At 45.3% G+C, this 14,891-nt stretch overlaps 1 protein-coding gene across 1 annotated transcript in view; it reads left to right on the forward strand.

The window, feature by feature from the left end:
• LOC128689512 (uncharacterized) overlaps positions 1-14,891 on the forward strand; it is a 316,845-nt gene that overhangs the window by 21,549 nt on the left and 280,405 nt on the right. Inside the window, exon 3 of the mRNA XM_070086503.1 lies at positions 4,125-4,203. Within this exon, the coding sequence (XP_069942604.1) occupies positions 4,125-4,203 (79 nt within the window). The remainder of the gene's footprint in view (positions 1-4,124; positions 4,204-14,891) is intronic.

Below are 14,891 nucleotides of genomic sequence, written 5' to 3' on the forward strand. Positions count from 1 at the left end.
ATTCTTCTGAGACAGTATATGTGGCTATGGACAAATTTATTAAGTGCTTAGTGGGAATTGGAAATTCAGAGGCGCCAAATTTTAGGAACTTAAACGGGATGTTATCTGGACAGTGTTCTTAATTGGGTTTAATTTACTTAGTTCTTTTCGTACCAAGTCATAACATAGTAGTGTGGGGTTGGTGGGTCAGGTGGGAGTCAGGTGTGGTAGTAGTGTGGGGTTGGTGGGTCAGGTGGGAGTCAGGTGTGGTAGTAGTGTGGGGGTGGTGGGTCAGGTGGGAGTCAGGTGTGGTAGTAGTGTGGGGTTGGTGGGTCAGGTGGGAGTCAGGTGTGGTAGTAGTGTGGGGGTGGTGGGTCAGGTGGGAGTCAGGTGTGGTAGTAGTGTGGGGTTGGTGGGTCAGGTGGGAGTCAGGTGTGGTAGTAGTGTGGGGGTGGTGGGTCAGGTGGGAGTCAGGTGTGGTAGTAGTGTGGGGGTGGTGGGTCAGGTGGGAGTCAGGTGTGGTAGTAGTGTGGGGTTGGTGGGTCAGGTGGGAGTCAGATGTGGTAGTAGTGTGGGGTTGGTGGGTCAGGTGGGAGTCAGGTGTGGTAGTAGTGTGGGGGTGGTGGGTCAGGTGGGAGTCAGGTGTGGTAGTAGTGTGGGGTTGGTGGGTCGGGTGGGAGTCAGGTGTGGTAGTAGTGTGGGGGTGGTGGGTCAGGTGGGAGTCAGGTGTGGTAGTAGTGTGGGGGTGGTAGGTCAGGTGGGAGTCAGGTGTGGTAGTAGTGTGGGGGTGGTAGGTCAGGTGTGAGTCAGGTGTGGTAGTAGTGTGAGGGTGGTGGGTCAGGTGGGAATGAGTTGTGGCAGTAGTGTGGTGGGTGAGGCGGGTCAGGTGGGAGAGACGTGTTGCAGTAGTGTGGGGTTTGTGGGTCGGGTGGGAGTGAGGTGTGGGGGAGGTGGATCGGGTGGGAGTGAGGTGTGGGGGTGAGAGTCAGGTGTGGCAGTAGTGTGGAGGTGGTGGGTCTGGTGGGAGTGATGTGGGGATCAACGCCCCCGCGGCCCGGTTCCCGGTGAATCAGGGCATGATCAACGAGGCTGTTACTGCTGGCCGCAAGCAATCAAACGTACAAACCAGAGCCCGACTGATCTGGCACCGACTTTAGGTAACTGTCCAACTCCCCTTTTGAAGACAACCAGAAGTCTACTGGTAATGCCCCTTACTGCTGGAGTTGGTCGGTCGTGTGGGAGTGAGGTGTGGGGGTGGTGGGTCGGGTGGGAATGAGGTGTGGGGGTGGTGGGTCGTGTGGGAGTGAGGTGTAGGGGTGGTGGGTCGGGTGGGATTGAGCAATTGGGGTGGTGGGTCGGGTGGGAGTGAGAAATAGGGATGGTGGGTCGGGTGGGAGTGAGGTGTGGGGGTGGTTCGTCGCGTGGGAGTGAGGTGTAGGTGTGAAGGGTTGGGTGGGAGTGAAGTGTAGGGGTGGTGGGTCGGGTGGGAGTGAGATTTGGGGGTGGTGGGTCGGGAGGGAGGTGTAAGGGTGGAGGGTCGGGTGGGAGTGAGGAGTGGGGTGTGGGAGTGAGGTGTGGAATAGTGTGGGGGGTGGTGGGTCAGGTGGGAGTGAGGAGGGGGGTGGGAGTGAGATGTGGAATAGTGTAGGGGTCGTGGGTCGGGTGGGAGTGAGGTGTTGGGGTGGTGGATCGGGTGGGAGTGAGGAGTGAGGGGTTGGAGGTGTGGAATAGTGTAGGGGTGGTGGGTCGGGTGGGAGTGAGGAGTGGAGGTGGGAGTGAGGTGTGCAATAGTGTGGGGGTGGTGGGTCGGGTGAGAGTGAGGAGTGGGGGCGGTGGGAGTAAGGTGTGGAATAGTGTAGGGGTGGTGAGTCGGGTGGGAATTAGGAGTGGGGGTGGGAGTGAGGAGTGGAATAGTGTAAGGGTGGTGGGTCGGGTGGAGTGAGGAGTGGGGGGGGTGGTGGGAGTGAGGTGTGGCAGTAGTGTGGGGGTGGTGGGTCTTGTGGGAGTGAGGTGTGGCAGTAGATAGGGGGTTGTGGGTCTGTAGAAATGAGGTGTGGGTGCGTAGGGGTCTTGGGTCGGATGGGAGTGAGATGTGGGGGTTATGGGTCGGGTGGGAGTCAGGTGAGGGGTAGGCAAGTGTGAGGGAGTTGTGGGGGGTGTGGGTCGGGTGGGGGTGAGGTGTGGGTTGGTGTGTCAGGTGGGAGTGAGGTGTGGGAGTGGTGGGTCAAGTGGGAGTGAAGTGTGGAGGTGATGGGCAGGGTAGGTGTTAGGTGTGGGGTGGTGGGCCAGGTGGGTGTGTGGTGTTGGGGTGTTGGGTAGGGTGGGAGTGAGGCGTGTGGATGCTAGGAGTGAGGTGGGGGGGTGAGAGTGAGGTTTGGCATAGTGTGGGGGTGGTGGGTCGGGTGGGAGTGATGTGTGGGGGTGGTGGGTCGGGTGGGAGTGATATGTGGGGGTGGTGGGTCAGGTGGGAGTGAGGTGTGGCAGTACCGAGGGGGTGGTGGGTCAGGTGGGCGTGAGGTGTGGCAGTAGTGTGGGGGTGGTGGGTCACGTGGGCGTGAAGTGTGGCAATTCCGAGAGGGTGGTGGGTCGGGTGGGTGTGATATGGACCTGGCAGCACTCTCACACACACTACACTTATGTGATAGCATGGGCCAGACAGCACTTCCTCACACACACACACTACTCTTATGTGATAGCAATGACCTGGCAGCACTCCTTCACTTATGTGATATCACTTATGTGATAGCATGGGCCTTGCAGCACTCCCACACACGCACTACACTGATGTGATAGCAAGGGCCTGCCAGCACTCCCTCACACACTCTTGCTCACAATAGCATACTGAAACATGACTGATATTCCTTTCCATGAAAGAACTGGTGTTGTAGGAAGGCCAGTGTCGTTCAACAGTAGTTTTCCTGACCAACCATCGTAGTTAATTAATAATTAATATAGTTTTTGGACTCACTGTAACTCGTCGTACCAAGACCACCACCTCTCTCTCTCTCTCTCTCTCTCTCTCTCTCTCTCTCTCTCTCTCTCTCTCTCTCTCTCTCTCTCTCTCTAAAAAGTAAAACAAAGGAAAATTGCGCTCAAGTAATATACTTTGAAGTGATATTTGGAATTAGTCGAAAGTGAGTTATTTAGTGAAATGATCGGTTCGATTCCCACATGAAACATTCAACAATGAATGTTTTACTACTGAATAAATGGTATTGTGTTACCAACAAGATGTGAAAAAAGACGGTTATGTACAGCTCAAGAAGAAGTCACTTGTGGCGAAACATTTCCTCTAATAAATGTCCTAAACTGTACATAAGTGTCTTTTTCCCAGAATGTTTTGCAAGCCTAGGACAGCATTTTGACAATTGCTCCTCCCCCTCCCCCCACCATTTTTTTTTGCATTTACGGGGGGGATTATTGTTTCCAGTACTAGGCCTCACAGTTGATAACTTTTAGATAGCTTTGTCAATAATTGATTTATAAATAATTCTGAGTAATTTCTACGAAGTTCCTGGACTCTAGGGGCTTTCTATATAGTATGTCACTGATGTCAGCTATGGTCTGTATAAGTTGTATCACGTACTTGTAGAAATAAAGATTATTATTACTCCTGGAAATTGCAACCAGTCAGAATCTGTTTCCCAAGTTCTTGTTGTGTCTAACAGTATGGAATAATTTCAAACCCTGACAATGATATTGGGCAGGTATGTTCCTACTCTTCATATTTAGCCTGGCAGGTCTCGGCTAATGCAATAAATCGATGTTTCCTGCTCATGCAGTTAATCTTAACTCGTTTATCTTGATTCTTAGCATGTATAATAAATTCTAAGAAAATTAATTCTAAGAAAATTTTATTCTGCATCTTTTTGTTGTTTATCTTTGACTCCACATGTTTTGATAGTATTATTCCCTCGTGTGTTAGAAGTCTTGGATTCACAAGTGGTAGTGTTAGTGAATTCACGTATTAGTTGCCCTCATTCCACAAATGACAGAAGTCTTGACTCCACATATTAGTGATTCTGACTTGACAAGTTTTATTGGCTTTGACTCTATATATGTAAGAGCTTTTCCTCTTGCGTGTATTATCTAATGTTTTTAACTACGTTATAAATGAATATCCTAACAACTTTACCCATTAACAGCACTGGCGGTCGTGGTGGCAGCGAAGTGCATCACCTTCAAGGAATTGACGTCAGGCCAGTTCGAGTTCGACACGTTAAGGTACTAACTATATTATCTGTCTATCATGCTGTTACGTTGTCCTTGTTATTAGGTGACTGATTCTTGAGTGATTTTTTTTTTTTACTCTTGGTGTCTTGTAGTACTTTCTATTTATTGGGTTTTCACTCCTGCTAACTTATGGAAATATCAATTGATTGCTTCTCTTTCATGGTAACTGGTAGTGCACTCAGTTGATTGGTTCTTCAAACTTCATGGCAACTGAACGTGTAATCTGCTGATTGGTTCTTCATACCCGGTGGATGATTGCTTCTTTTATTTATTGGTTTATCATTCTTAATAGCTGCTGAAACTATTTAATGATTGTTTTTTACACCTGGCGACTGCTGGTGTTGTCAGAAGATTTATTTTTCCCTCTTTGTGGAAGTTGACGCTTTCTTGATTAGTTTCAGTCTTGGCAACTGGTGGTTCAGTCTGTTGTTTGGATCCATAACTCTCCTGGTTTCTGGTAATACTTTCTCTTGAACGCACATGAGTAGTGAAGTTTTCTTCTGTACGGTCTCCTCCTCTCAGCGGTCTCCTCCTCTCAGCGGTCTCCTCCTCTCAGCAGTCTCCTCCTCTCAGCGGTCTCCTCCTCTCAGCGGTCTCCTCCTCTCAGCGGTCTCCTCCTCTCAGCGGTCTCCTCCTCTCAGCGGTCTCCCATGGTACGGTCTCAACGGTATGGTCTCTTCTGAGCGGACTCCTTCCGCGCCGCGGCCGCCCCGCGCCCCGCCCCACACCCGCCCTCGCGCCCGCCTCGCGCCTTCTGCAGCGCCTTCTGCAGCATCGTCCAGATCGCCCCCACACCGCGAATTTTTTTCCGATTTTTTTCAATTTTTTTTTAATTTCTTGTGCTCTCCATCTCCTCGGATCAAGTTTTAATACAAAGACTCCACTTCCTTGGGTCAAGTTTTTTTGGATTCCCCCCTCTGGGGGTAAGCATTCAAAATGGACTCACACTTGCATCCCAAATTCCCTGCTCCATCTCCTCAGATCAAGTTTTTCTCAATAACAATAAAACAAAGACTCCACTACCTTGGATCAAGTTTTTTGGGTTCCCCCATCTGGGGGTAAGCATTCAAAATGGACTCCCACTGGATTCCCCCATCTGGGGGTAAGCATTCAAAATGGTCTCCCACTGGATTCCCCCATCTGGGGGTAAGCATTCAAAATGGTCTCCCACTGGATTCCCCCATCTGGGGGTAAGCATTCAAAATGGTCTCCCACTGGATTCCCCCATCTGGGGGTAAGCATTCAAAATGGACTCCCACTGGATTCCCCCATCTGGGGGTAAGCATTCAAAATGGTCTCCCACTGGATTCCCCCATCTGGGGGTAAGCATTCAAAATGGACTCCCACTGGATTCCCCCATCTGGGGGTAAGCATTCAAAATGGTCTCCCACTGGATTCCCCCATCTGGGGGTAAGCATTCAAAATGGACTCCCACTGGATTCCCCCATCTGGGGGGTAAGCATTCAAAATGGTCTCCCCCCTATGGGGTTTCGAATTTTCTTGTATTCTCCAATTCCTCGGATCAAGTTTTTCTCGATATCAATAATACAAAGATTTCCCCCCCACCTCACACCACCCACTTCTACCCCAAATATTCCTGCTCCACTTCCTTGGATCAAGTTTTTCTCAATAACAATAATACCAAGACTCCAACTCCTTGGATCAAGTTTTTCTCAATATCAACTTTTTGAGGTTCTCCATCCCACTTTCACCCCATCCCAAAATTTCTCCTCCATCTCCTCGGATCAAGTTTTTCTCGATATCAACTTTTTTGAGGGCCTCCTTCCCACTTTCACCCCCATCCCAAATTTTTTCGATTTTTTTTTGGAATTTCATTTTCTTATGATCTCCATCTCCTTGGATCAAGTTTTTTGGATTCCCCCCACTGGGGGTAAGCATTCAAATGAACTCCTCCTATGGGGCATGGTACTTTCTCTTACAACAGGTCTAAACAAGTGTGGCGTCACCCCACCTGTGTTTACTCGGCGGGTCAGTGACGTCACATGATGACCTCACACACACAGGCTGAATCTTGTCGACTTCCCCCTATGTCAGTGACGTCACGTGATGACCTCACACACACAGGCTGAATCTTGTCGACTTCCCCCTATGTCAGTGACGTCACGTGATGACCACACACACACAGGCTGAATCTTGTCGAGCAGACATTAAAATGCAGGATAACACTAATACACAATATTTTCATTTATTTATTATACAACCAATGCATTTCAAATACATCCAACAAAAAAAATTCATTGAAAAAAAGATACAAATCATTGACTAAAATCACCATAGAGTAATTCTTTTTCTCTTGAAGAAATTCTGTGCATTTTGTTCTGGATCTTCTTTGTCGTCACCATCTCAATATTACACAATTCATATACAACATAGGGAAAACATTACACATTTTCACTCTTATCCCAGGATAACCCAAATAATTCCACATTTTTTTCGTTAATACCCACAACAATCCACAATTTCATTACAAAAGATTCACTCTCCTCAAGTCTAGACATTTTTCTCGTTTTAACTATTTCATCAGAAAAAGTCTGGCGAATCTTATCTGACTGATCTCAGATAACATCTCAGGTCACCCCATAGCATCGTCTGAGACCTTCTCTCTCTCCTCTTCTAACCCGTTCTCCCCCCCCCCAAACCCTCACTCTCCCAACAACATCTCAAAATTTTCACTCATAACACACAATTTTTCTCTTTTTAACTATTTCATCAGAAAAAGTCACCACAACACTTACAACTTATAACCACTTTTCGATAAATTCACTAGTCACAATTTTACATATTACGAAGTTAAAACACACACACACACACACACACACACACACACACACACACACACACACACTCACACTCACACTCACACTCACACTCACACTCACACTCACACTCACACACACCTCACTTTACTTTGAACACCTTCAAAACACTCTCATAAATCATTTGAATACTCACAAAAGCACCTTTGAACATTTCCAAGCAACACCGAAACACTTCCAAAATATCTGTGGGCACCTAGCTCCCTTGCAGTGCTCCCCTTTCTTTGTATTTGACTGGCTCCTCCTCTTTATTCCCCACTACCACCACTTTCTCTACTACTACTACTACTACTACTTCCACCACCTCTTCCTGCCTATATATACCCGTCCTGCTCCACTTCTGGTTAGTGTGACTTTGTAAATGGTCCAAGTCGGACCGAAACGTCGTCGTAAGCTTCTCTCTTTTATGTGCGGGTTATTTGTATATTAGCTCAGTGTTTAATTACTGCTTCAAGAATCGTACTTCTGGTTTAACCTTCCTCTCAACATAACAGTTGTGCTGCTCTGTAATCCACCATGTATTTGAGCAGATAAGTACATAGGACTATAAAAATAGAGGAACACTGCAGCAGGCCTACCAGCCCATATTAGGCAGGACTCTCTCAAACCCAAACCCACTAACAAAAATTACTCATAACGAGACATGCATTGCTGGGTTTACCCCTCCTGTAGGCATGTTGTATTCCTGCAGGCGAGTCTGAAGGCAACCTTCTGTCACCCATGTATGCTTTATCACATCTTCTACGTAGACATAATAGTAAGACAATTCCTTGAAAGGAACAATGCACAGATAACTCGCTCATAGGAGACAAAGTTATGACGACGTTTCTGTCCGACTTGTACCATTAATTAGTCGGACAGAAACGTTGTTATAAGTTTGTCTCCTGTGTGTGGGTTATTAGTGCATTCCACATGGAATTGTGTATTAGCGGTACTCTTCGGTCAATATGCTCCGCTGATGTTTCTTAAGGTTATTCTGGTAAATACAGCAATGTCAATGTTACATTTTGGAGTATGCTGGTGACTGCAAATTGTTATGTGAGGAACACATGACGATTAATATTAGCTGAATTCCCATGAAGTGGTGAAGACTGAGTAAGGTCATATTTGCAGGAGGACATAGTGAAGTGGGAACTTAAGAGCGGTGAAATCGTCCACGATGATTTTCTTTTTTTCATCGAGAAATTCTTCCTTACAAATCTTGAGAGCATGGAGGAAAAAAAATACTAATGACTCCATGTTTAATCTTAGAGTCGTGGTGTGAAAAAGAGTGTCAAATCATCTTTATTGGTGGAATTATTTTTTAAAGACCTTGCATTCGAGAGTGTTTCTCTGATGAGGAGGACGTCAAGACAGTGAAACAAGTTATCCTTTTTGTCCTCCAGAGAAAACTGAATTATGGGTTCCCTTTAGCCGAGTGTGTCCTTAAACTAAATATTAAAGTGTCTGGGGGAGAATCATGACGTTATTGATATATATCAAGCGTGTGATAATGTGTGCGATGATTATCTTGAGGCAATCGCTCTCTAGGCGTTTGAGGTAAAGGTGGCCAAAACAACGCTTAGGGGGTAAATATATTACAATTACATATTTCTGTCTATAGGAGAAGGCGAAGTGGAACCTAACACTTAACTCTGTGAGATTCAAAAAGTCTTGTTTAGGGGAAGGAAGTGGTAGATTCTGAGGAATATAATTACGAAAAACCCGGAGACTATTCTCCAAAATAGACGTATCCTTCTGCCCTCTTAGACGACTCTGCTGTAGCGGCAGGAGTTGGAATTGCAGAGAAAGAGAATAACCTGATCTATTGGAACACGAGTGAAGGAGGTGACGCTAAGCCTGGCGAGTTTTTTTTATTTTTTTTTTATTTCCTATGATGGTGTGGTTTAGTCAGGAGATGGCGGAGACGAGAGTTGCTGAGAACACCTAACAGTTTGAAAAGGTATCTGGTAAGGCACTGGAAAACCTGGAAGTGACGGATTGAAGAGGAATACATTGTTTATGAACCTTGGGGACTCTTTAGATATATGCTGGTTTAGGTTTAGTAGGCAGAAGAAAATATATCCGCTTTCTTTGTTTGGTGCAGTTGAGAATCTTCTTGGCGCCTTGAAGACAGGATGTGGTGCTCTTAGCCAAAGTATGAGGTGTTGTTTTTTCTTAGTTGGCTTGATCATTGAGAAGAAGTATTTTTCCACAATAGTCGTTTATTTAGAGGATAACTACACTTCACTTTTTATCAGCGATGGGAGCTCTGATGCCTGAATTTTCTGTCCAAACCTTCAAGGGTTTTGATATGACTCAAGTAGACAAGGTATGGGGGGTCTCTTGTGGGGTGTAAGAGATAACTTGCATGTGCCCTTTTATAAACTTAAATTGTATGAAACGATACATACAATGTATAACTCTAGCTCTATAGAAAGCCCAAGAGATATGCCGAAGCCATTGAACATCTGACAAAAATTCTGCCGTTTGAAAGATAGTGGAGGTGAAATTATTCTTCATAGCGACAGATACCTTGCCAAAGTGATTCTTTTTCATAACAACTGTACCATCTGTGAAACCATAACATCTCATACTTTGCCTAGGGGGACCAAGCCAAGGATGGAAGAATATTCTTACCTGTACCAAAAATGGGAAGAAGCTCTGGTACCCTCCTCTTATTAACACCAAACACGTATATATCTTTGGACGACCTAAGACACAGAAAACGTCATATCCGGGACTGGCAGTGCTTTCACCAATTGGCAGGCATCTTTTCCAAGAGCCTATTCAAATTCTTAGGTGCTTTCGGTAACTCATCATCGCCACTCCCGGGAATTTTCTTCCAAATTTAAGCAGGCTACCATCAGAAACAAAAACTCGCCAGCCTAGACGTCACTTCCGTCATTAGATGTCTTCTAACTGATTAGATTATTCATGTTCTGTTCGACTCCATTCCCAAGGATCTGCCACTTCCTCTTCCTAAACAAGACTTTGTTGACCTCACAAAGTTATGAGTTAGATTAACTTCTCTTTTGGTGATGATTTCTACAGACAAAAAATATAGCATGCCGATGTGTTCGCCCCTAAGTGCCTTCTTGGCCAACCTTTATTTCGAGCACCTATAGAGAGATCGTTTCCAGACTATGATCCCATACAACATTACATGATTTATATAAGTAAATGACTTCTTGGTCATTGCCCCAAGACGCTTTAATCTTCATCAGTATAAGGACAAACTCACTTCACTGGAATTCACTATTCAATTTACTCTGGAGTTAGAAAATGTTGACTCATTACTTATTCTTGATGTCTTCCTTGACAAGGAAAGAAACTATCAGAAACAATGTTTATAGAAAATCCACTAATAAGAGTTTAGGTAATCAGTCCCTCAGAAAGAGAAGATACCCACGAGGCTCGTCGTGTCAGGCAGCACTCTACACAGTTTAAGCGTAAGTCACGTTCTTCACTTCACTGAACAAACACTTAACACAACCTTCACCTTCCTCATCCCTGAGTAAAGACACAATAACTGCATCATATTCCTCATCACTGATTCAAGAAATAGAAAATAAAGAAATGCCTATTCATCAGAAATCTCAATACAACATTACCGAAAGTTAAATATATGTAAAAATTAACAAAATACTTAAATATTAATGTTTGAATTAACATCTTCCTCAAAATCTCAAGCCTCTGTAAGAAATAGTTTTTTTACTGAATCTATTTACACTAAGAGATTAAACCACAGGTAAAGGCTATTTTTCTAAGATTATACTTGTACTTAACACCTGTAATTAGAAAAGATAAGTCAATTTTTCACAACTATATAAGAGAAACCATACCATAACATTAATTGTGTAGAGGATGAAAATAACGACTGTAACTACCATGTGAGTAGTGAAGTTTTCTTCTGTACGGTCTCCTCCTCTCAGCGGTCTCCCACGGTATGGTCTCCACGGTACGGTCTCCTCTGAGCGGAGTCCTTCCGCGCAGCGCCCGCGCGCCCGCCCGCCCGCGTGCCCGCCGCCCGACCGGCGGCCGCCCCGCGCCCCGTCCCGCCCCACGCCCGCCCTCGCGCCAGCCCCATACCTTCTGCAGCGTCGTCCGGATCGCCCCCACCCCCCGAATTTTTTTCCGATTTTTTTCAATTTTTTGTGCTCTCCAATTTCTCGGATAAAGTTTTTCTCGATACCAATAATACAAAGACTCCACTTCCTTGGATCAAGTATTTTTGGATTCTTCCCTCTGGGGGTAAGCATTCAAAATGGACTCCCACTTGCATCCCAAATTCCCTGCTCCATCTCCTCGAATCAAGTTTTTCTCAATAACAATAATACAAAGACTCCACTTCCTTGGATCAAGTTTTTTGGGTTCCCCCCTCTGGGGGTAAGCATTCAAAATGGACTCCCACTGGATTCCCCCATCTGGGGGTAAGCATTCAAAACGGTCTCCCCCCTATGGGGTTTCGAAATTTCTTGTATTCTCCAATTCCTCGGATCAAGTTTTTCTCGATATCAATAATACAAAGATTTCCCCCCCACCTCACACAAGCCACTTCTACCCCAAATATTCCTGCTCCACTTCCTTGGATCAAGTTTTTCTCAATAACAATAATACCAAGACTCCAACTCCTTGGATCAAGTTTTTCTCAATATCAACTTTTTGAGGTTCTCCATCCCACTTTCACCCCATCCCAAAATTTCTCCTCCATCTCCTCGGATCAAGTTTTTCTCGATATCAACTTTTTTGAGGGCCTCCTTCCCACTTTCACCCCCATCCCAAATTTTTTCGAATTTTTTTTTTGAATTTCATTTTCCTATGATCTCCATCTCCTTGGATCAAGTTTTATGGATTCCCCCCTCTGTGGGTAAGCATTCAAATGAACTCCTCCTGTGGGGCATGGTACTATCTCTTACTACAGGTCTAAACAAGTGTGACGTCACCCCACCTGTGTTTACTCGGCGGGTCAGTGACATCACGTGATGACCTCACACACACAGGCTGAATCTTGTCGACTTCCCCCTATGTCAGTGACGTCACGTGATGACCACACACACACAGGCTGAATCTTTGTAGATGAATGGTTCAGAGATCCGACATGTTGATAAATTAGACACATGTGCAACTCTTGGGTATCTTTATTGAGGAAACGTTTCGCCACACAGTGGCTTCATCAGTCCATACATAGGAGAAACTCAAGGTTGAGGGACTGATTACCTCATTCTCCTCCTGTTCTTCAAGTTTCTCCTGTGTATGGACAGATGAAGCCACTGTGTGGCGAAACGTTTCCTCAATAAAGATACCCAAGAGTTGCACATGTGTCTAATTTATCAGGCTGAATCTTGTCGAGCAGACATTAAAATGCAGGATAACACTAATACACAATATTTTCCTTTATTTATTATACAACCAATGCATTTCATATACATCCAACAAAAAAAATTCATTGAAAAAAAAAGATACAAATCATTGACTAAAATCAACATAGAGTAATTCTTTTTCTCTTGAAGAAATTCTGTGCATTTTGTTCTGGATCTTCTTTGTCGTCATCATCTCAATATTACACATTTCATATACAACATAGGGAAAACATTACACATTTTCACTCTTATCTCAGGATAACTCAAATAATTCCACATTTTTTTCGTTAATACCCACAACAATCCACAATTTCTTTACAAAAGATTCACTCTCCTCAAGTCTAGACATTTTTCTCGTTTTAACTATTTCATCAGAAAAAGTCTGGCGAATCTTATCTGACTGATCTCAGATAACATCTCAGGTCACCCCATAGCATCGTCTAACCCGTTCTACCCCCCCCCCCAAACCCTCACTCTCCCACCAACATCTCACAATTTTCACTCATAACACACAATTTTTTTCGTTTTAACTATTTCATTAGAAAAAGTCACCACAGAGATCCAGCAGGATCTCTGAATTGGTGAACACTCTCACACGTCACCCACTTAGCTACTCCTATCCCTGCCCAGCAGGTGGGATTGTGCCTTATACAAGACCACAGACCTACATCCCTGCAGCTGCCTCAGTACCCTACCTCTCTCAAGGGCAGGCACCTTACATTCCCTACACACCCACCACCTCAAGCTGACCACTTCATCATGAGGAGCCAGTCTATCGGCATCCTGTCGGCCAACATTAGAGGTTTCATTACTAATGTTGGAGAGCTCACACATAGCTTTGTGAACACTCGACGTCCCGACATGATAGCTGTTGTTGAAACATTTTTGGATGACAGGACTCCAGAAACTTTTGCAATAATTGCTGGCTACACCTCATGGATGAGAAGAGACAGGCAAGGGCAAGGAGGAGGTGTTGCTGTGTGCTTCTCTAAAAGTGTTCATGCCCAGCACATTGATGTTGCCACCCCTACACATCTTGAAATGATGTTCTTCAAGCTCTGTATAAACACTAGTACCTCTGTACTAGCATGTGCAATGTACAGACCTCAGTGGCAACATGCAGACCCTATCAACTTCCTAATGGAAAATATTGACTCCCTTCTGCTACAACACAACTGTCAACATATTATAATTGTTGGTGACCTCAACCAGCACCTTATACAGAGGGACTTTGATGACCTTCTTGCAGTGTTTGACATGAGAAACTTTGTTGATTTCCCTACTCATATCTCTGGCTCCTCCCTTGACCCAGTAGTGAGTGATCTGGCAGAAGGCATAGTCACTTGTCAACCCCTCGGCTACGTTGGATCGTCTGACCACAAGGCTGTTTTTACCAAACTTAAGATCCCAACAGAACGAGGTGAGGAGTCCACACGCACAACCTGGCTATGGGAAAGAGGTAATTGGCCAGCCCTTTGCTCTGCGCTCGCCACCACCGACTGGAATTCTCTTCTCCAAGGGGATGTTGACAACCAAGTGAAAGCCTTCACTGGACACATCCTTAATCTACAACAAGAACTCATTCCTCACCGGCAATATGTGACGAAGCCTACAGATCAGCCTTGGTTTGGCTTTCGTTGTAGAGAGGCTGCTACTGCTAAGAACAAAGCATGGCGAAGGTATAACAGACATCCTACCACCTATAACAGGAACTTGCACATGCAAGCCTGTAGGCATATGGGTGATGTTCAAAAGTGGGCCATTGCTAAATGGGAGGTGGACACTAAAAGAAAGTTAGCATCAGGTAGGGTAGGCTCCAAAACCTGGTGGTCCCTGGTCAAGGACAGACAAGGTTATCTGCCTGATGAACTTATTCCACCTCTAAATCGACAGGATGGGACCACCTCTACTAGTAGTCAAGAGAAGGCGGACCTCTTTGCTGAACACTTTGCTACCAAAATGCAAGTTCCTGATCCAGCAAGGGACCCTCCTTGGCTAGCTGCAAGAACTGTGTCAAAACTGTCAGTGGTGACAATAAGGCAGGAGGAGGTGCATTTCCTACTTAAATCGCTTGACCAAGAAAAGGCTGTGGGCCCAGACAAGTTGAGCCCAAGATTGTTGAGAAGATGTGCAGACCAGCTAGCAGCACCTCTAACTCGCATCTTTCAGCACTGCCTAGTACAGTGTAAATGGCCCTCTCTATGGAAAGAGGCAAATGTAGTCCCTGTTCACAAAAAGAAGAGCAGAGCAGAAATCAGCAACTACAGACCAGTGTCACTCCTGTCAATCACTGGTAAGATCCTTGAGACAATAATCTCAAGACAAATGACAGAGTTTTTTGACTACCACTCACTACTTTGTGATCGTCAATATGGCTTCAGGAAAGGTTACTCTGCTGCTGATCTGTTGTTAAACTTCTCCACTAAGTGGCACCAGTCACTGGATGAATCCAAAGTCAGCTGTGTGGTAGCACTGGACATTGCTGGCGCTTTCGACCGGG

This window comes from Cherax quadricarinatus, chromosome 18 (assembly GCF_038502225.1).
Source record: "Cherax quadricarinatus isolate ZL_2023a chromosome 18, ASM3850222v1, whole genome shotgun sequence".
NCBI lineage: Eukaryota > Metazoa > Arthropoda > Malacostraca > Decapoda > Parastacidae > Cherax > Cherax quadricarinatus.